Source organism: Poecilia mexicana, unplaced genomic scaffold, assembly GCF_051168715.1.
Source record: "Poecilia mexicana isolate PSO_F unplaced genomic scaffold, ASM5116871v1 scaffold_10, whole genome shotgun sequence".
NCBI lineage: Eukaryota > Metazoa > Chordata > Actinopteri > Cyprinodontiformes > Poeciliidae > Poecilia > Poecilia mexicana.
The window spans coordinates 19,300,933-19,323,543 of record NW_028263379.1 but is presented as its reverse complement, the minus strand read 5'-3'; the positions used below and the strand labels follow the sequence as shown (position 1 = coordinate 19,323,543).

At 38.6% G+C, this 22,611-nt stretch overlaps 1 protein-coding gene across 1 annotated transcript in view; it reads right to left on the bottom strand.

Moving 5' to 3' along the window:
* The window catches only part of dock2 (dedicator of cytokinesis 2), a 102,203-nt gene that overhangs the window by 14,507 nt on the left and 65,085 nt on the right, over positions 1–22,611 (bottom strand). The window contains exons 27-35 of the mRNA XM_015001292.2: positions 9,076–9,174; positions 8,819–8,913; positions 6,803–6,881; positions 6,589–6,689; positions 6,248–6,306; positions 5,000–5,148; positions 4,649–4,734; positions 4,277–4,433; positions 924–964 (exon numbers count right to left, since the gene is read on the bottom strand). Coding sequence (XP_014856778.2) covers positions 924–964; positions 4,277–4,433; positions 4,649–4,734; positions 5,000–5,148; positions 6,248–6,306; positions 6,589–6,689; positions 6,803–6,881; positions 8,819–8,913; positions 9,076–9,174 — 866 coding nt within the window. The remainder of the gene's footprint in view (positions 1–923; positions 965–4,276; positions 4,434–4,648; positions 4,735–4,999; positions 5,149–6,247; positions 6,307–6,588; positions 6,690–6,802; positions 6,882–8,818; positions 8,914–9,075; positions 9,175–22,611) is intronic.

The window sequence follows — 22,611 nt, the reverse complement described above, 5'->3', positions numbered from 1 at the left end:
TTTCATCAGTGTCTGCGGAAGAACTGCTAATGAATCATTCAGTTATGTCTTGTGCTGTTGTAGCGAGCCAGAGACACGCAGGCGAGCGAGATCTTGGGACTGAGGATGATTCTCCTAGCTGTATGCGTGTCTGTTTCCTCACTCTGTTTGCATCCGTCTCCCTGCACTGTGTGTGAGCTTCTCGTTTGCTCATAACTGTACTCCCATGGCAAGCACAGCACTGACTTTTTTTTTTTTTTATGCTTTGCATTTTTTATCCATTTATTCAAGGTTTAGTAGGCTTCCGAGTTATTAAAAGACATCAGGTCCTCTGAGGAGACTTGGGCTGAAGACCAAATAGTTCATGGTAGCTGGATATGTTGTTGAGGCTAACTTCCTGGAAGTTCCGAAGTGACGCAAAAACCATGCACCCAAAACTCCAAACCAGATTCAAACATGGATTTTGTGAACCAGTCCACTCCTAGTTCGATTCAAGTTTTATTTGTCTAATCCTGACTGTAGTTCCTCAAGAAGAATTAAAATCACCAGTCAACTCTTCTAACAAAAAGGCTACAAAAAAGAAAGAAAGAAGGAAAACACAAGGTGAACTACATGACCTGACAGAAACTGTATAGTCTGGTTCTCTGTCAGTCATTTTTGTCTCTCCTCCTGCAAACATGCTGCCTCTCTCTGCCTTTACACCTCGCTGGTGCTCATCATGTCTCCCTCTGCTCTCTCTACTGTCAGGCCACCACCTGATCCGTTGGATTTTGACATTAATTCAGCCGAACTCGTATAATCCCTTGTCAGATTACGAAACTGCACGCACACACTTAGGAGCACACGCGCCGAGACGCGCTTTTCAAATGCATGCAGACTGTACGAGACAGACGTGCGACGTTTGAAAGCATTTTAGGACAAATCAAGAACAAAATGCAAAATACCTGATGTACATTCCTTCACGGTTGATGTCTTTGTAGAAGTTCTGCAGAAAACAGAAAGGAAGAAGTTGACTTACAGTGAATTTTGAGTGTGTGCTTTACCCAAAAACATGTCCACAAAAATTCTGGAGAGCTGCACAGAGTTTTGAGTTTGTAATTTTGCATTTCTGCATCGCGAGTTTGTCCAACAGCGTCTTACAGCACGAGCGCTTCACTGCATCCTTCTGGTATTGTGAGTGTGGTAATGCGCTGTTGTATCTGTATTTCCCAGTTTAATTAAGTTTAATGACATCTACGGAGAACTGAGACGTGGAACAAACCGATTTAACCCCACCTCTCATTATCGGCGAACGAGACACACAGTGAACACACACATACACAACACCAAACATGCAAAATGAAAGAAAGCTAAAAAAGTTGGAAGAGTCAGACGCTAATACATACATGGTGACTTTTAGACATAGTACCACTGATTGTTTTGGGCTATTTGAATTCAGTAAGTATATTTTGTGAGGTATATTTTCAACAGCAGGGCCAAGAATAAAGTCTGCTGTTTTTTTTCTCTTTTGGTTTTCTTTTTCTCTTGTATCAGATCACATTTTCTTTTTCCGAGATAAAATACAATGGGGGGCGTTTTGCAGCTGAATGTTAAACAGCCTGAATAACAATGAACACCTCCAAGACTGAACATTGGTTCTGAGTGGGAAAAGTGTTGTTTTCCCTCCCTGGGTCGGGAAAGAGAAGTCGCCTCAAGAGGGACAGTTTAAGTGGCTTATTCGTCATCGCTGGTAGAACAGGGCAGGAGATTGACAGGGGCGTTGGGGCTACATGTACAGAGATGAAGATGCTACACACGTCTGTTTTTAGTGAAGTGAGAGCTGACACAAAAGGTGAAGCATTCCATCTCAATGTTTCACCCCCTAAATGTATAGCAAAGGTAGCCGAAATGAGCAAACTAATGGATCAAAAATGCATGATTGCTTGATTGATTGACTGATAGATGGATTGATTGATGGATGGACTGACAGCCACAGTATGTATCGGATAACACATCCATTCAATGTTTGGACACATAATTTCCAAACATTCAATGGGATTAGACAACTGGCTCAAAAGATTTTTGGTTTGCTTTGCTTTAATCACATATCGAACATGAGATACAGCAGGTTAACAAGTTGCCCCAGTTTTTTTGAAGCTTTCATGTGTAGTCATTGATTAGTGCAAACGTTTTATTTTCTATAAATGGAACGTATGAAGCCTTATACATCTCTGTTTTTTTGTTATTCTTTCTTCTTTCTTTTAGTTAAGATTCACATTTCCCAAAGTAATATGAACTCAAAGCTGTGGGGAAGCCTTTGTGCTTTTTTTGTTCTTTTCTTCTCTTTTTTTTTCTTTACTTTTAAACCTTCCAGTGTTTTAGGGCATAGTGGAAGTGGATTTTCCTACGTCCAATCAATCACCTGTCAACTGGATTACGAAGCTATTTAATTTTAAATTAACACAAATCATTCAGTAAATTGGAACATGAAAAACTTTTTGAAAAAAAAAAAAATGCTGATGGCACAGAAATGCCTCTGAAACTTTCATATGCAAGTTAGACTGGGATATTTTGGCCAGAGGAGTATGAATGCCTTTACATTTAGAAGTACATTTCTGTTCCTTTGAAAATGCATCTGCATCAGGAGGCCTGGCAAATAACAAATATGTGAGTGATTGTGTGTGTTAGCCCGGGGCGAGGTGTAAATACGAGAGTGCTTGCTAGCCTGGAGAAAGGATTTTTCAGCCCAAGAAATAAATTAAATAGAATATCTAATGGGGAACTGCCACAAGCCGTAAGCTAAATACTTTTGCCATTTCCCAGCAGCGTTCTTCTAAAAACTACAATGTAAGACGTGAACACACACAGATGCACGGATTCATATATACTTAAGATTTTTTTCTCAGTTTGACAATAAATGACTTATTAAAAACTGCAGAATGAAGGAGTAGTTTGATAAGAAAAAATTCCAAACTGTGAGATTATTTAGTACAATCATTTGAATGGACATCTAATGGGAAACATTTAATAAGTGCATAGAATGATTAAACCTTTTGTAAACAGCCTGAAGCAGAAGATCGAAAACTATCTCTAGATCAATCACCTCAAAAATTTAAAGAGGTAAAAATATATATTTATTTAAAAATCATTACAAAGGACATTGCAATGTTAAAACAAAATCACCAAATGGACTTTGTTTTTATTTTAACTCCCTGCAAATATGGAAAAGTTGCAATTATAAAAGGAAATAAATCAGAAAAAGTCCGTATTTATTCACGTGCACAATCACACTGATACCAAACATTTTGAATTTGATTTGTCCAGTTTAAACGTCCGACACTTCAGTTGGTGCGCTCCTGGCTGCTAAAGTGAGAGTAAACACCACAGTGAGATCAAAAGAGCTGTCTGACGCCTTCAGACAGACGACTGTGGCAACTTAGATGTCTGGTAAGGGATTTAAGGAGGTATGAAAAGAATGAGAAATCAACTATTCTGTTGTATGGAAGACAGTATAAAAGTGAAGGATATTTAAAACAACTTCCAGTATGCTCAGATCTGATGCTGAAATAACTTCACCCCGAAAGCAGACCACATGATGCTAAAAGAAGACTCCAAAAATCTGGTAAACAAACCTGAGAATTAAAAAAAAAAACGAAAAAAAAAACAAAAACAAATGAAATAACTAAGTATAGGCTGCACAGTCTCTGAGATGGCTACAAGAAGTCCCTCATCAAAGTTATCACAACCAAAGGTAATAACAGTGGTTGCTAGAAGGGTAAGGTTTCCTCATTTTTCCTTTAATAATCCATGAGCAAACACCCGTCTACTCTAGATTCAGTGCTCACGGATTCATCTATTTGTGGACTTTTCTGCTCAATGCATTTCCAAAATATTTGTGGAAATTTTGCCTATTTTCAGATTTTTTTCCCCCCAATGTGCATATGAAAAATATTTAGGAAAAACAATGAAGTCAAAAAAGATTATGTTTTTTATGATCTCACTGACATCTCCAAAGATAAATAAACACAAGTGTTGACATAATTGTGTGAACATTTCTTGATTAAAAACAGTGGTTATTGGGTTTTTCTATTTTTTTTTCCTCACACGACTTAATGCGTCTGAAAGATTCAGCAAGCATACAGCAAGAGTGAAAAGAAACTTAATACAGTTTCTAACATGGAAGTATTAAGTCCAAGTTAGCTCACCTTTTATGTGCAAGTTGTTCTCTGGGAGCTAATATGCTTATAGGTCTTTTTCAAAAGCAAGTCAGTGACATCTCTGACACTTCAGGGTTTATTTTAGTGGTGTTTTTACTAACCAGGAGATTGACAGTGCAGCTCATGCGGTTGTTGCGGCTGTCATCACTCATCACGGTGCGGTAGTCAAGGAGACGAGTCAGGAGACCCTTAACCAAAGAGACAAAGTGCTGCACCTGTGGCTTCAGTGTGGATTTCTCAGCTGCGCAGTCCAACAAGCTGGTAGAGGAGAATAAGCAGCTTAATTATCAACAACCTGAAACAGGGTTTGTTTTTCTGTGCTGCTAGCTGTCTGTGTTTCTCTAGTGTTGACAGACAAAGAAAGGCAATACTAGCTGCAAAGCTTATTCTAAGGGAACAGCAGATATAATGCTTTAAGCTGAAATATTTATTTATCATGTTTGGATTTGATGTGCTTAAATATTCAGTCTTACATGGTTTCTAGAAGTTGCATGTATCGTTCATCTCCTCCTCCACCTTCCACCTCATGATCCAACTTCAGGATTATCTCGTTTTCAAACTGTTGGGGGAAAAAAAAGTACAGGTTTGGAAAAGAAAGAGTGGATGAATCAGGGAGAGGGAAACAAAAAAAAATACAAATCAATTATGCAAATGCAATTAGAATGTCCCATGTTTCAGATCCAACATTGCAGGAAATCAGTGTGGTAATTTTATGTGTATGTGCGTTTGCTTTCCAACCAGTCCAGACATTTCTCTGTTATGTTCACTGTAATTGTGTTGAAATTTTGACTCCTGACTGTTTTTCATGCACAGTGCTTATCCACCTTCTGGAAGTTTCCAAACTGGACATGCTCGCAGGAGATCATGTCGAAAAAGATGGGGATCGTGGCTCTTCTCAGCTCCTCCTCAGGAATCAAAGTCATCTCCAGGATTGGACCCACCATACCAGGGATAAAACAGATCTTATGACTTCCTGCAAAAGACAAATTCGTGCATGGGAATTAAGGATGTGCGATCACTGTATCGTTTCTCAGTGGCACAAAAACAAAAAAGAGAGAGAGAGAGATCATAAAAAGGAATGCGATTTATCAAATTAATGATAAATTCCAATTGTTGTTTGTGAGATGGTTATTTTTGCTGTTTAAATGAGCGTTTTTCTCCATTAGTTCCACAACAGCGTAAGTAAATCTTACTATGTATTAGAAAACCAAAGTAGAAGTAATTATTGAGTGCTGATTGGAGAACATCTGCACTAATTGGTGCATCTGAAGTAGATTATAGGAAAATGTTTTGTTTTCAGAGCAGCATTTGCTCTTTTGGGGTTCTGGTTGTATGCAACGGCTGCATCGGCGAACAGACTGTGTTGAATTTCTACAAACTTAATCATCCCTTTTGTCACGATAAATACTAGAAATATCTCCAGGAAATCTGAAGCCCACAGCACCCATTTTTAATGTGAGTATTCCAACTAATCCTAAACATGAACTTACACTCACTACTCATATAATTAAAATGCTTACAAGCTTTGCTGTGAAAGCCTGTAGCACTGTGGCATAAAAAAACACCTGCAAGTGTCACTGCATTTGCTCGTGTGTTATATCTAAAAAATGTAATAAAATAGTTTTTGCTCTAAAGTGCTTTTCTGAGCCTTTGACCTCATCTTGAAATCACCTTTAGACCTTTGAACTTGAGTTTAAGAAGCCCTGAACTGGACCTTTGACACAGTTTAGTTACAATGTTTCCTATGGGAGATCCTGTGTCTTGGTATAAGCATGCTTTGGGGTTTTGTGAAAAACAAGGACAAAGAAAACGCACAAAAGAAGCACAAGAAACCCAAAATACATTGTGCGGTCTCTGTTGGATCCCTTTTACTTTCTTTCAACTAATTCCCAGAGTCTCTGCGCACAAAACTGACAAAAGCGTTCCCCTTTTCTTTTAACTCTGGTTTTCGCAGTATTTACCACATTTGCATCTCTATTTTAGCATGCAGCATCACCTGAGTGCTCTGGGTTTTAAATTTAAATCTGTGAATCTTCTGTAAAAACTTTGCACAATTCATTACAGCTTCTCACCAAGTTTGTACCAGATGTCACGTATAGCGAAGCCAATGAGCCTTCTCATATCTCCATATCTGAAAGAAAAATGTGCAAGAGTGAGAATAAAAGGGAAAGCACATACAAATTGATAAGAGGGGAAAAGTCATCCCCTCAGTTTGCAACAATTACCTAATCAATACTTATTTTCACCTTCAGAAACTGAACATCCCCTTAGGAAAGATAATGCGGCGCTGCTCTACCTCAACTGAATTGATCTCCTGTCTACAGGTAACAGAGGCTCTTAATAGGTAGCGCCATTAGCGCAAACGGAGCAGATGTGGTAAAAAAAGGAGGAAATTAAATGTTTTCACTCTCACTTGACTAGAATCTTGTTCCTTTTGGTTGGAGAGAAATGCTGAAGCTGCAGAGACTCTTGAGTAATAAACGCCACTGCCAAGTGGAAGTAGTTATTCCACAGCTATGGAGACGGAGAGAGCAGAGAAAGTCTTCAGGAAGCATAATAAACAGTGCAACAGAAAAACGATCACAGCCGCATAATATTTTTATGTACTGTATACGAAATACAATAACCTGCACTTCGAAGTCATCATTAGTCAGGAACTTTTGGTTCATTGTGTCAGCGTAGGTATTGATGGCTCTCAGGAACACCCTAAAGGACAAATCAATGTTAAAAATGAATGTATTCATGTTATATTGTTTGATCCAACTGTATTATGGGACATTTCCAATGGTACTCTAATTTTTGTTTTATTAAAACGCTAGACTTAATGTCTTTGTTTTTCTTTCCTAATTAATTCCAAATTTTGTGAATAAAGTGGAAATTTTAAGATGGACGACCACAGATGCTCTTATTAACATTCTTATAAACTAAAAATGTTTTCAAACAGAAAGCAAAGTAGAAGGAATGAGATTCTGGCATAACACTGATTGGATGTTCGAAAACTCTTGGAATCAGAAAAGATGAGGTTTATTAAAAATGCCAAATTTCCTTGGATGAAATCACCTTTTTTCAGTTAATAGGGTATGGCTGGAATCTCCCATCTCCCATGTTTGGGATAATTTTACAACTGGAAGACCCAGTTATGTCCAAGTTTAAATCATCTAACAGTTGAGTTTAGGTATAGTTAGAGATTTAATCTTAAATATTGTTAAAATCATTCTAAGCTTAAACGCAAAACGCTTATTCATCAAATATACATTTCTTTTTTTTTATCATTTTGTCCAAACTGCTCAATCTTTGCAGGATGTGATGATAAAGCTTTTCTCCTGAAGGGACTGGACTTGTTCATGTAAGCAGCTACAAATTCCAGTTGAGCTTGATTTAGTTTACTTTTTTTTTTACTGGCCAGGACCTTCTCAGTGCATGACGATGTAACACATGCTTCACTGCAGACAGTGATAACGGTGCTTCATCTACTTCTACTGAGATTCGGTCAGGTTAGAGTCCTGGTGATCCCTGGGTTGTTCCTGAACACACTTACACATTACCGTTCATCAGAGGGTGACAGATTGGGTCAGATGATTGACACTTAGGGGTATTTTGTTATTTGCAAACATGCTAAGTGCACTTAAAAACTAATTTTGGATCTAAATAGACTGACGTTACATGTTTAGAATGATCTCATATACACTTGTGAAGGCAATTAATATTTTTGAAATTAATTAAATCTGTTAGATGAATGAAAATTTCATTAAAGACCCATATTTAAAATAAAAATCAGATCCGTGATAAATGGATGTAACCCTTTACATTGGCACTGCAATGATCAATAACAAAACTAATCTTGTGTGAGAACAAAAAAAAAAAAAAAAGAATTCAATGAATAAAAATGTGTAGTGCATCAAAAACAGTTTTTTTTCTCTCTCTAGATAAGGAATTTCATGGCGTTTCATACTGTAAACTGCTTTTTCAGGGTTTTTTTTTTAACTATTGCTATTCTTCTATGCCGGCAGAAGCATGACAGCAGCTCGACACACTGAGTGCAGAGGTATCAGTGAGATGTTATTTAATGCATTTTTGAACTTAAGGAGAAACGGCTTCCAGCCTCTTTTGGCCCAAACACTATCTATCATCATTATCCAGAGCCAAATGACATCCACTCTCATTCCCCCTCCTCCTACATTTTCTATGTAGTGGGACTCAAATGCTATATTTGCACACTTCTTCCCAAGTCCTAGTCTACAGAGTGAGTTGTTCTTCTTTTTTACTTCACTTTCTCTTCCACCTATTGGCTTCACAGCTTTAGCCTCCCCTCTGGCTCCTTTCATTGATAGAGTTTTGCTCCATCAGTCGGCCCACACCAGCGTATTTGTCACATCAGCCGTTTTCATCATTACAGCCCTGATCCCGGCTTCACTATCTCTAACTCATCTCAGTGTGGGTTAGTGCAGATGAACAATTCATTGTGGATGTTGACAGTCCTTTAAGATGTAGCGCCATGCCTCATGGGTCGAACAGCAGGCCGTATAGCAGGGCTGCTGTGGCTTATTTAGCAGAATGAAGGGATCTCGCGATTGTGCATCGTCCAACCTCTAGGCCCTGTGTAAATGCAAGCATGTCAGCTTTGCTCATTAAGAAGTACCGACCTGTTCTGCACCATGATCATGGCCATCCAGTCAGAGGGATATACATGTTTCCCAATCAGGTCCTTGAAAAGCAGGAAGGACTCCATCAGGAAGTCCTGCGATTAAAACGAAAAAAAAAAAAAAAGTGAATCACTTCCTATAAAACCTTCAGCAATCTAGTTGAAAAGATTGCTCATTGCCTGCAAATTTGGAGGTGTGCATGTGTGTGTGTGTGTGTGTGTGTGTGTGTGTGTGTGTGTGTGTGTGTGTGAAGTTACCACTAGATCAGTAGTTCCAGTGAAGGTTTCTATGTACGTGGCATAATGACGATCATCCATCTGACTCAGGATAGCTGTCATGCAGGCAACAACTCTCGACTAAAAGAGGTAAAACAAAATAAAACAGAAGGAGGGGAAAAGGCAACATTACTTTTCTTGAAGGTTTTCATCTGAAGCCAAGAACTGGAAAAAAACCAAACAAAAAAAAAAACAATTGTTGCTCCATCTTTTTCAGGTAAGGAGACACCTGCAGACACCAGCTCTGCCGCTCGGTAAGTCATGACATTAGCATTCCAGTCAAAAAGCGTCAACGAGATCGTGCTGCAGGATGGCAGTCTCAGCAGGAAAACGTGTTATGCCTGATGTTATTTTTAAAGTGCCTGCATGTGCCAACAAGAGGGCAACGAAATGTTATTCCCAAATTATCATAATTGCTATAAACAAACAAAACCATTGCCAAGGGGACCGGCGGTCTTTTCTATTTCTAGATTACCTTCATAGGCTTACATGAGACAGAGGGAAGATTTATCAGAGGCTTATGTAAGAGTCAAACACACAAGGCACTAAAGCTGCCCAAATTTTTATTTGAGAAAAGCGGCAGACAATTCGGCGTAAATATGGTCAAAATAAGGAATATTATGTAATGGATAAAACTGCTTTAATACTACAAGTACATAATAACAGCAACATTATGTAGCTTCAAATTTAACAATTTTTTGTCAGTAGTGTACACATACTTTTGACATTATTTTTTATCTTATTCAATCAATGCAAATGCAACAATGCGATGTTTTTCTGCATTATTAGTGATCATTATTATTTACATTATATTTGCATTAACATTATACTATTTTTAATGCTCTTTTTGAATTTGAACGACTGCAGCTGGATACCAGAAGTGTTGGTATATTCTAATGTTGCATAGCAATTATTTTAGTAATTACATTAAATTAGCAAGTTATTACATTATCACAAAGTAAATGTGAGATTGTTACCATATTGTGACTGAATTGTAATTAAAAAAAAAAAAAAACATCTACAAATGTTTTTCAAATTATGGTTTACCGGTAGTTTTTTTTTTTTCTTTATGAACATTTACATTAAACATAAAAATAGAGATTCAGAGCAAGTAGCTAGTCTGGTATGTAGGTCTCCCTAACCCTTACTTGGACAAATTTTCTTTTTTTGTATTATCATTAAATAGTGATTAAAAATTCTGACCAACTAATCTGGATATCATTTGGACATTAACAGGAGCACAGAATCAAAAGCCTTGGTTTGAGGCTGCTCTTATTTTCTGTTTTCTTCCTCTGCTTGAGTGCTTCCAGATCTTTAACTCAAATCCACATAAAGATCACAAATCTGTTCCACAGAGCCCCACAGATGTACAGGTATTTCTGCATGCCAGCGCTTGGGTGAAATTATCCACCAGAGCTGGCAGCGAAAAAGGGGAGGCAAGCAAAAGAGAAGAGAGATGATGGATGGCTAATTGAGGATGAGAGATGAACGGCATCCAGTGCGGTGACAGCTTTCACCTTTTCCCGTCGCATCAAAATAAGTAGGGTGTGTATAATTTGTGCTTTTTTTCTCTCTCTTTTCGCTCTGAAGGAGAAAACCGGAAGCTTGTCACAATAATAATCAAATAGAGACCCATAAATTGACACTAGAGCGTCTATTCAATTACATGAAAAGGCTCATTAAATAAATATGTCACTGGATATGAAGACTCCTAGATTCTAAAAGGAATCTGTTTGAACTTAGTGCACGAGAAGCCATTTTCCTCCTGCTAACTTCTGCAATGTAGTGACACCAGAGACCACTTCTGAAGACTCGCATCTTTTATCTCTCTCTTCTCTTCCTCTACTCCTCCTCTCCTGCATGCTCCCCTATTAAATGTGCCAGGAGACCATTTTAATCTGACATCTATGCACTGACTAATTACCGGACGTATCCCGTTACTCAACTACCTTAATTTTATTTCTAAACTCAGTGGTGATATTAATATAATCAACTTCTGGCTTTAAAACCCAACTCCACTGTTATTGTCCATTCCAAAGACATAAATGTGGGAGTTTAATCTATTTATACAATTTTATGTGTCTACCATCCCCCAAATACTCGGAATCTACAGACAGGACTGAACAGGACAATTAACTCAAGTCTGCCTTTCTCTTCAATCGCTTCCTCTTTAGTGTGCAGCCACTGAACAGTAACAAGATTAGGAACCCACCCACGCACTTGGTCACTTACCGATATTATTTGACGGAGGATTTTCGCCTCCATGATCACTCTGTGTGTGTGTGTGTGTGTGTGTGTGTGTGTGTGTGTTTGCCTGTGCATGTCTGCAAATTAAAGTGCAGGTCATGTGCTGCATTGTCCTATTTCACTGTAATCACTATCCTCTGAAGACCTATCAGAGAATAGGTCTAAATGCTCAAGGGGGCAAACTGTTTGTCTGCGCTCTAAATAATGTGTTTCATTAGCACCTTCAAGGAGATGCTAAAAAGTTTGGAGAGCACATTTGCCAGCTGTGTATTAATAAAGCCATCACCGGTGTCAAAAGAGGGATTTCAGGGCTCGTTGAGGCAATGTCCTTCACTCCCATCCTCTCACTCTGGTCAGAGTTGATTAAAACATATTAAAAGCTGTAATTTCTAACTTGCTTTGAAATGACAGTTCCTTGAAAAATGTCTGCAATATAGACAAAAATGAAAAAAAAATGTATACATATATATATATATATAGGCTATATATATATATATATATATATATATATATATATATATATATATATATATATATATATATATATTTATTCAGCTTTACTACAGTAAAAAAAACCCAGAAGCCACAGAGCACACTTTATGGTGGAAATTGGTTGAATTTTACAACATAATGACATTTTTTAGTATCAGTTTACACACAGCGGTGACAGGAATACATAAATATTTAAGCCTCGCTGTGGTACTGAGGAAAAAGTTAAGAAAAGGGTATAATCGAAATGCTGAAAAACTTTTTTTTTTTTTTCGGAAAGAAAACTTTTAGTCATTGTAATAGGCAAAGTGGAAATGTGTGCTGACACGGCCACTGCTGCATGGACAGCAACGGTGAAGCGCAGATGCATTCGTACGTATCCCGTTCATGACGCTGAACAGATGAAACGAGCACGTGTACATGTTAACGTTCAGCCTTTAAACTGACTGGTTTGAATAAATGTTTTACCTGCCAGCTTACAGTTGCTGGTTAGCTCTTCTTTCATGCTCCTACACTAAATGATAAAACATTTAGACCAAGCTAAATAAATAAATGAGAAATACAGCCCAGCCAGAAACAGATCGCTGCACTTGTGAGGCACGTTAGTGTTCACCGGCTCATTAAATATACATGGGTATTTTCTCAGAATACACAATTGAATTTATATTTTACTTTTACAGCGACATTAATTCAATATCAGGTTCTGGTAGTGAGAACAGAGTTTTTTGTGGCTATCGGTCTGTCTAGAAGCTGTGTCTAAAAGTGTGCAGGAATATGCACCCATATTTGAGTTGTTGCAACTTTTCTACATAAAATACTTTTAAAGTTTGTCTTAAAACCCATCTATTTTATTTTGGCTTTCAACTCCAGCAAGATCTAGTTTTAAATTGTATCTTTTTGTTTTTAAACTGTAAGTTTTTAATTTTTTATTTTATTGTTATGTTGTGTTTTGATGTGCAGCACTTTGTATCAGCTGTGGTTGTTTTAAAGTGCTTTATAAATAAAGTTGGTATGGTATGGTATAAACCCTCTCTCCCTCACCCAATTTATGCACAACTTACATTTGAAATTTATGAGTAAAGGCAATCTTCCTCCTGGATTTATTTTAATTTAATTTGCCAAAGTTTAATTGTACACATTAAGAATCCCCTAGAGACACTCGGGGGGTGGGGAGACATTAAATCACAATTAATGCAATTTAAAACTAAGCAGGAAGAGTTTATAACCCAAAGAAATGTGTGTCACATGGACCAGCACGATCCCTACCAGTGTTGAAAAGGGAGGTGATTTTCACATTGTGTATGAAGCATTTAAACCTTTTTTAAAAAAAAGACAGGATGTCATCACACAGCTAAAACCTGAATACAGGAGCCAGTAAAGTAAGCATTAAAATAACACATCGAAACATCGTAACTATGACTAGGTTTAACAAGCAGAAAGATTAGGTTTGAATTGTGTCTCCTTTCTACCTTTTGCTCTTTTCTTTCCATCTTCCATCCTTTATTGCTCCATTTGAGGCTTCCTCCCAGGTGGGAAATCATTACATGGCTCACAACTGTGATTTTCCAATATTTTTATTTTTTATTTTTAAACAGAACACCTAAAAAATAAAAAGCCTTGCTGGGAGCCTGCGGCACCGCTCCAGACACAAACTCGTCTTTGACCTCGCTCTATTACACACAAACACACATGAGCCCGCATGTTTCCCCAGACCCAGAGGGTGAGATATAAAGCTAAGGGGGCCTACAGGTAGAGATGGATTGTCAGGTGGTTTAATTAGAGCTGCAGTGAGTATTTGTCTGAGACAAAGATTTAGGGGGGTCTCTTTGCATTTGGAGCATGAACGTGAACATAGCGGTCTGGTAAGGAAACAGATCAATGTGTCCTCATTTTTTTTTTTTTTTCTTTCCCCCCCTCAAGTCAAGAGCAAGGAGACAAATTCAGGTGATACTAATAGGAGAGAGAAAAACTAGGGAAGGAGGGAGTTCAAGGAGAACGGAATAAAAGTGTGCAGATGAGAGGACAGGAGGACTAGAAAAATGGGATCGAATGAGATATTTGCAAGCTAAAATACGGAGATTTTTCTCTTTCTCCTGCCTACACAGCGCCGCTCCTTCTCCTCCCTTCTCCGTCTCTCTCTTTGACAATGACATCCTTCTCCTCTCATCCTGCACTCCAGAATCAAATAGCTGTGACCATGCTCTAACACAGCTATCACTCGCATCAGACCCCTCTTGCCGCTTCAGCCTGCATGTGTGTGCACAACCCCATTTACATCGGTACAAGCGCGCGTACAGGAGCTGTTCTCTCTCTCACTAGAGGTCAACCGAAACACAACACAAGGTGAGTCAACCACTTTGCCGTGGCGCATATATCACTGGTTATTCTCAGATAAGGGAGGGGGTTTCGCTGGGGACACTCATGAGGATGCTGCATCAGAGAAACACTCGGTGAATAGTAACTGAAATCTCACTCAGGATGTTGGGGGAAGTCTAGAAACATTAATGCACAAATACATTTAGGGACTGACGCAACTTCAGCTGGCTCGTCTTTGAAGACACTCGTACTTCTTGAAATTCTTTTAGGGTTTTGTCACATTTTTGCTGGGAATTTATGCGGCTAGATCGGGACAAAGGGAATTTGTCACTGAACTGGAACACAAATCGTGTTTTTCAAGGTTTTGTCAAATACAAAATCTGAAAAATGTGACACATTTTTATTTCGACTGGATGAAGAGCATCTGTGAAGATGAGTCGTGTAGTCTTGCATATGATTATTTTTTTCTAATCAGATTTAGGTCAGCGCTGGCTGTACATGAAGGGCTGTGGCGCTGCTCTAAGTGACCAGTCTTGGTCACATTTTCATCCACCATGCTACTGTTTTTAAAAAGCAAACCAAGGCATGATGCTGCCACCACTGTGCTTTCATTGTCTGTTGGGGGGGATCTTATCTTTTGCATTTTTTTTGCAGTAAACCACAGAAGTGACTTCTCGTTATTCTCTTTTACAAATTTAACAGTCCTGCCACTCTTCCATTCAAAATCAGATTTTTTGGGGTTGTGCTGTGAACACGTTCTCTCCCCAAAGCTGCAGCTCCTGCAGAGATACTGACAGCTTCTTTGTTTCTGAGATGAATGGTCCGATTGCCTCATAGCCCAAGCTTTTTTCAAACTTCTCTGCTTCTTTATCCCTGACTTGTCTGGCGGGTTCACTGATGCCGTTTACTCTCTCATGTTCTCTAACAAACCTTCATGGTGTTCACAGAGCAGCCGTTAATTTCCTAAACTACAAACACATTGACCATATTAACTAATTAAATGAGTTCTGAAGGCAGCTGGTTTCGCTGGATTTAATTCTGAGTTTTCAGTAAATTATTGGGTGTGTGTGATAAGGGTAAGAAAATGCAGACAAAGTTGAAGGGATACGAGTAGTTTTGCAAGAAACCTCGACATTCAGAAAAATGCGTTCAAAGTATGTTTGAAATTTTAATGGAAAAAAAAAACAACTAAAGATCTATTTCATAATTCAGTCTTTTACGATGCAAGACAAACGAGAAAATTAATTAGCAATCAGAGAGTTTCTGCCACACTGAGAAGACAAAGTAATCATCATTACGCATAATTTGAGGCTGACGCGGTGTTTACTTTTACCATCTTTTTTTTTTTTTTTTTTTTACCGTCAGAAGAAAGTGATGTCATCCGCAGCAGGAACGAATGTTGGCACAGACACACGATCAGATCAAAGCAGGATGAGTGGCAGGAAAGGCGAAGGCAGAGAATTAGGTGTGCGTAAGGAACAAAGATAAAAGAGGAGAACCGGATGGTGATAAGAGGTAGAAATGGGGCAAAAAGGAGGCGAGAGAGCTTTAGAGAACGTATCGGTGAACGTAAGTCACTAAGTGAGCAGTAGTAGACTGTTCGGCCAGAAAAGCAAGTGACCCAAGCAACAGTGCACATTTCGGTGTATGCATGTGTGCGTGCGCGTGCGTGCGTGTGTGTGTGTGTGTGTGTGTGTGTGTGTGTGTGTGTGTGTGTGTGTGTCCTGGCTCGTCTCCCAGGAGCAGACACTTCTGTGCTGCCAAAGTTTAACTGGGTCCATTTTCGTGCCACGGTTGATGTATGAACTACACCAGAACTACAGCATTCCACTGGGATAAGCCTCTAAAAGGGAATACCATGGAAAAAGATTGAGTCAAAGAAGGGGTTCTAATAACAGAGTGACAGGATTTAAGAAAAAAAAAAAAACAGATATATGCAAGAGTTAATGAGAAAATTGCATTAGGTAGAAGCAGAGACAGAAATCGATTAAGGAGAGGAAGAACGAGAGGGAGGTAGAGATGGAGAGAGAGAGAGGGAGGGAGAGAATCACTGGGCTCCACGAGGATCAGCAGCGTCAGAATGAGACGGGGAGAGATAGAGAGCGGTAAAGAGTCAGGAGAGGAGAGGAGAGAGCGCTGGCGAGGACTAAAGGACTACCAGCTACAAGAGAGACGCACCAAGAAGGAGGGAGGAAAAGCATGCTGACCAAGGAGGAGCACAAGAAACGGTAAGTGACTCTGAAACAAGAGCAAAGAAAGCTGTTAGAGAATATTACTGAGTGTGGAGTGGAGTGTGTATAGAGGAGAGACGGCATAAAAGCTTACAAGGTACTTTTATATCCAGGACTGTATTGACCCTCTCAGGAATATTCCCCCCGTTTCAGAGCACTTCATTTAAGATTAAAGACGCTGGCTGGATATTTGAATGGAGGGAACTGGGACTGTTTGGAAGCAGCTGCAACAGTAGGAAAAAAAAAAATCTGCACTGTACAACTAAATAGCAGAAAACACTGTCTGACTTGTGTCTGTTTAAGTTTTATAGTTTTATTGGTCTATTTATACTTACAAAACCTGAATGTTGAGTTTAAGATGTGCATTCGTGTGTTTTCATTAAGAAGGTTATGTGATGACATCAACACTGAGCTTCACTGTAAGTATGTGGGAATAAAATCACATCCATCTGAAACAGCAGGATGTGATGCATATGACTGCATCGGTTTCCGTTTGCGTACAGTGTGTGTGTGTGTGTGTGTGTTGGTGTGCTCAGCGGGTGCTTATTTTTGCATGTTCTATTCTACAATATTAACGATGTTTCTTTTAGCTTTCATTGAGGATTCTAAACCTTCATGTGTGGAAGTGTGTGTGTGTGTGTGTGTGTTTCTCCTAATTGTTATTGAAAGCCACTGAGCTGGTCGTCAGGGCAGCAGGTGTAGCTTTAAAATCACTCGTGAACTCTAATGTGTCTGCGATGTGTGCAGCCAAGGTAAGCCTTTGACTTTGGAGACATAAATCCGGTTAATGTGGCCCCGTCACAGCAACGTGTCTTCCTTTCTTGTGTCCTACTAATGTAAGTAAGTGAATTCTAATGTTCAAGTTATGGTTGGAGCACTTAGCAGCTACTGTTGGTGTTAGGTCAACCCAAGGTAAATGCACGCTCAAATGATTTAAACAGGACGATGAGTACATTATGAGTTAACACACGAATGTACTGCAGAGGCAGTCTGGATATATGACCTGTGACCCTAAAATGTCTGCAACCTTCTCAGTTTAAAATACAGCTCTGGACACAGTATGAGCTAAAACATTACAGGGCAAGATTTACTAGACTTGTACCAACAGCGTGTGAAACTGAAAAGTGACAGATTCCTTCGCTTTCTTTCGATTGTTCTAAATTTCCTGACTAACTGCATGATGTGCAAATCCAGAATTTGCTGATAATCTGTTTATCTGTGCAGCGTTTCCTCTGACGAGCGCTTCTGCAAAACCCCTAAGAGAAGTACTTTCCCTAATACTCGAGAGCTGTCAAAGTTGTTTTGCTTTTGGATCAAATTCTCTCTTTTTTTTTTTTTTTTTTTTACTCCAGAGTTATTTGTTGATTGCTGCAAAACGCTCAGTTCCAAATTCACTTTCACATCTTCAACATGAACACTCCCCTCAGAATCTTTTTTTATTTTTGAGCAAAACCGATGTTGGACTCTTTATTGAGGCGAGTTTTACTCTTCCATGTACAAACATCTGCTGTTTGTTCATTGCTCCAGCACAGTTTAATGGTGCTGCAGCACACCAACGCTTCTGCACTTCTGCTGTCAATGTGGGCTCTGCTTACAGTTTTGCCCAGAGGACACGCATTTTTATCTGAACATTTCCTTGATTTTGTCCATTTAATTTCTAATGAGACTTTTGATGCTGACTGTTGCTGTAATCTTCCTATTTTCTGACAGAGTCTCTCTTAAAATGTTCAGTTGCACCAAACATGTTCTCAAGCCCAATCTGATTTTTTTTAGGCCGAAATCTGTTTTTTTTGTTGTTTTTGTTTTGGTGCAACTTGCTGATTCTTATTTTGACCGATATTGATTTTCGACTCAAAGGGCTGCAACATGTCAAGGAATAAAACTAATTAATGGTGGTAATATTCTTAAATTGAGCAAAAATAAATAAATAAAAATAAAAATAAAAGATAAAAAATATCCTCAAGTGATTTTTTTTTGTTGAATTTAAAAAAAGTGAATTGTTTGATAAGTTCATAGACCAGAAAAAAAAGGTTTGGGTTTGAGATGAGATGTAATTAACAAAATGATAACCAAAAAAAAAGAGAGAGAGAAGTTTTTTATAGACTTGAGCTTCTGATTATTGATTAGAGGAGTTCAAATGAAATACACAAAAATGATAATTCTGCTCCGATGATGGGAATATTCCAATAATGGTAAAAATAATCTAAAAGTAAAATAAATAAGTGATAAAAGGATAATTAAAACTTTTAAATATCAAAAGGTTTGTTTCCCTGTCACATTTTTTTTGCTTGTTTTACGTCAATAGCATTCAATGTTATTACACTTCTGATGTTACTGAAGTTAAATGATATATATTCTAATTATAAATGAGAGGTTAACTACCCGTCTATTAATAAAACACCGCCAAACATAACAGAGAACAGATTGAATGGGAAATTTAAATCTGGATAGTTTAATGCAAATCACACCTGACAAACCTCATCAGTAGGTGACGACATTAAGCCTGAATTTGCTTTCAGTCCGTTGCTTCTCTCCAGAGAGTGACGGATGATGGAGAGAAAGAGCAAATGGAGGTTAAAGGAGGACTGACAGGGAGACAAGGTGGATGAATAAAAAGAAAACTGTGCCATTGTGAGTGTGTGTGAGTGTGTGTGAGTGCGTGTGGTTTGTGTGTGTTGCCAGAACTTTAACCGCTCTGTTAGCCAGAAAGACTGTGATAAAGTGACGAGACACAGATGAGATGCAGGGGAAAAAAGAGAGAAGGGCTGGGAAGTCAGGAGGGCAGGGAGATAAGGATGAGGGGGAGATGCTGGTGAGGTCACCATAGATGCATAAGAGAAGGTAATAAATCAAGTGTTACTGGTTTTAGTCACTTTCTAGACTGCACAAAGAAAAAAGAATCCTAGAATTTGCTGATAATCTGTTTCTGTGCAGCTTTTTCTCTGGTACAGACTTCTGATGAAATGTTTAAGAGAAGTTTTATTTTCAAGAGTTGTCAAAGCTACAAAAGCATAAAAACGAGAAGGATGAAAAGCACTTAGAGAACAAAACAGGAGAAAAGCAGGTGAAAATATTCAGAGTTGAGATGAAACAGATGAAATAATAAAAGTACGGTTTATAAAAAAAACAAAAAAAAAAAACAACTCATCACATCTGACTAACCGCTGATATGGGAGTGGTTTGGTTGTGCACCTTAAGTCGGACATTCTGTTTCCCCGTATTACCTCACCGGAACGGTTTCTTCGCTATATCAAGCTCATCTCTCATTGTTGGATGTTTGGTTGGAAATAGCTCATAAATATTCAGCTTTTTGTTTGTTTCTCTGCTCTGCTGCTCAACCAACACGACACATAAATTCCTCCAGCCAGCAACAAAACAAATGAATCAGACCACTAGATGGATTTGCCAATATTGGTCTCTTTTTCTAAATGCTCTTTTTATTTGTTGTCTGGAGTGTCTGAGGGTTTTTCAATTGAAACAGCGCATTGCTCTTCAAGCGATTCTATTCGTAATTCCATCTCATAAAAGGCGGCTAAACAAGGCTCTGAATCCGTTATAAAACTGATGATAATGAGTTTGTTTGTGCATCATTATATAATTAGCATATTGCAGCATTAACCTTTGACCTGTGCTGGAACATTGGACTCGATGACTATAGACGAGTTATTTATCATGTCAGATATGCAACATTTTGGAAATTATTCTTTTCCAGTAATTTCTCGCCACTATATAATTTCCGAGCAGATGCGAATATGAAAAACAAGCAGCAGTCCCTCTCAATATGTCTTTCCGTTTTTTTTAAATTAATTAATTTATTTTATTTTATGGATGCTGCTAAATATAAATACATACACAAGATCTTTAGAAGGACGCCCAACTGGACTGTTTGTTCTAATCAGAGGTTTTCTCAAAGAAAAAAATACATTTTTCTTTTTAATTGGCCAGTAGAACAAACAACAACCAAAAAAAAAAATCATGTCAAACCCCCCGTGCACACAGAAAGTTTATCATTTTACTGTGGAAATTACCACACAGACATAAGGGGGGCAATGGTACGTACACTCATTCACTTATTTGTTAGACAAATAGGATTAGAGGACCTGAGTCTCTGAACACTCATTAACTTCTTACGTTGCATGTTGGACTATAAGAGTCTTAGAGAGAGACGCTTGCATATTTTACTATCTGTGCTTCACAGAGACAGCCGGCTCTTGTGATATGAACATTAACCTTTCTATGGCATCTGGCTCTTCACTTAAAATGCTGATTAAAGTGCACTGTCACTACACAATACAGCTGGACGCAATTAAAATGCATAAGAAACCAGCTGCAGAAACGGCTGAGCCGGTTTCCTTTTTCTTTTCAAAGACCGTCACCGGATTTGTGCTTCTGCGAGGCAAAACAAAATGCCACGGCGTAACACTTAAAAACAGACGAGATCAGCAGCCGATTACAGCAAGAGAAGCAAGCAGCGATCCAGGATCGAGAGCATGTACATGCTTTACATCTGCAACGTTGCACACGAACCTGTGGCCGAGCCGGGGTTCGTTGCAGGAGCGATGCTCGTTATTTATGAACACTAAGACACGAGCGGACAGCATCAGGCATCAGAACCAGAGTAAATACAAAACACAGATTTTTAAATCACGTTTTCATCTATTCAGGGGGGGAATAAAAGCTCAAATCAACCTGGCTCTGTGTGAAGAAGTAATTGCCCACCAAATCTAGACCCTCCTTGTGCCACCATTGGCAGCTAAACCTGCCATGAACTATTTGCAATATCCGGCAATGAGTCATTCACACACTGCGAGGGAACTTTGGCACCATTTTCTAATAGCATTTGTGCTTTTTATGCCCCACTGCAGGGTTTCCAAGCATGAAAGGCAAGTTTAAGGTCATTACGCAGAATCTCAATTGGATACAAGTCCAGACATTCATCAAGCCATTCATTTCTTTTTGTTTTTAGTGGGGGACTTACTGGTGTGCTTTTGATAAGCATCGTCCTGCACAAGACAGTTTAATTCAGGGACCTTGACGGATGGCTGCATATTTTGCTTTGCGTTTTTCTGACAGAGAATAAAATCCATGGCTCAATCAATTATGGCTAATTATCCAACCCAGACGCATCAAAGCAGTCCCAGACCATCCCACTACCGCCACCATGTTTGACTGTTGTCATAATACTGTTGTTCTAAAATCCTGAATAAGTTATTTTTGCTGGATAAGATTTTTATTTATTTATTTATTTTTGTTATGCATCCTTATCTTTTCAGTCACACCCTTATCTTTCCCATATACATTTAGTTTTCCTGTTGGGACTCGATTAAAATTGTCAATTGTGTTAATTGCAGGGTCTGTAAATCGGCAGAGTAAGCAACATTTTCAATTAAAACACCGATTTTGCTAATAAAATACTAAACAACAATCAACAGCAACAAAAACATTTTTTGTTCTTAATCTAGAATTTATCCATAGATTTTTACACACTGACTTATTTAAAGCGTCAAGGCCAGCAGAGCTTTAGATTTTGTACCGGTTCTTCTGTTACCTTCTTAATGAGCCATTTATATGCTCAGAGTAACTCTGATTGGCTAACCATTCCTGGAAACGTTTGCCACCATATCACTGTGTCTTCATATACAGATAATAACTCTCAACGTGATTCAGTGACTGTGACTTTGCCCGTCAACATGTGTTTGTCATTTTATCCCACAATTAGTGCAATCATAAAAAAATAAAATAAAATACTAAAGAAATCTGTAGAGATATAAATATTTTTCTCAGTACTGTAGTTTGTTCCTTGTGCTTGTTAGAACAAGCTGAAGACATGTTTAGCTTGTTGAGAAATGGCTCCATCATCACTTGCTGTAACAGATTTTTCTCACAACACCCTGAAGTCAAGAATTGAACCTGAAGTCCTGCTACAAGTGATGAACCCCCCGCTGGGCTCTGATCTCAGCATCATTGACTCAGCGAGAGATTGCATTAAGACAGTCTGAAGAAGTGTCGCGACATCCCAGGGAGCTTGGAGCATCCTCCCAAGATAGTTGGACATGTTTTAAAGGCAGGTTGTGATGCCAAAGAGTGACTGGATTTGGATTCACGTCGTTGAGGCATGTTTGAGTTGCTGATTACCTTCTAACCAGTTTCCAAATTATAAATACTGTGGAGCAACTCTTCACGGCAAGCTTCTTTGAAAATATATTTTTAAAAAGTCAAACTGACTTGCGATTCC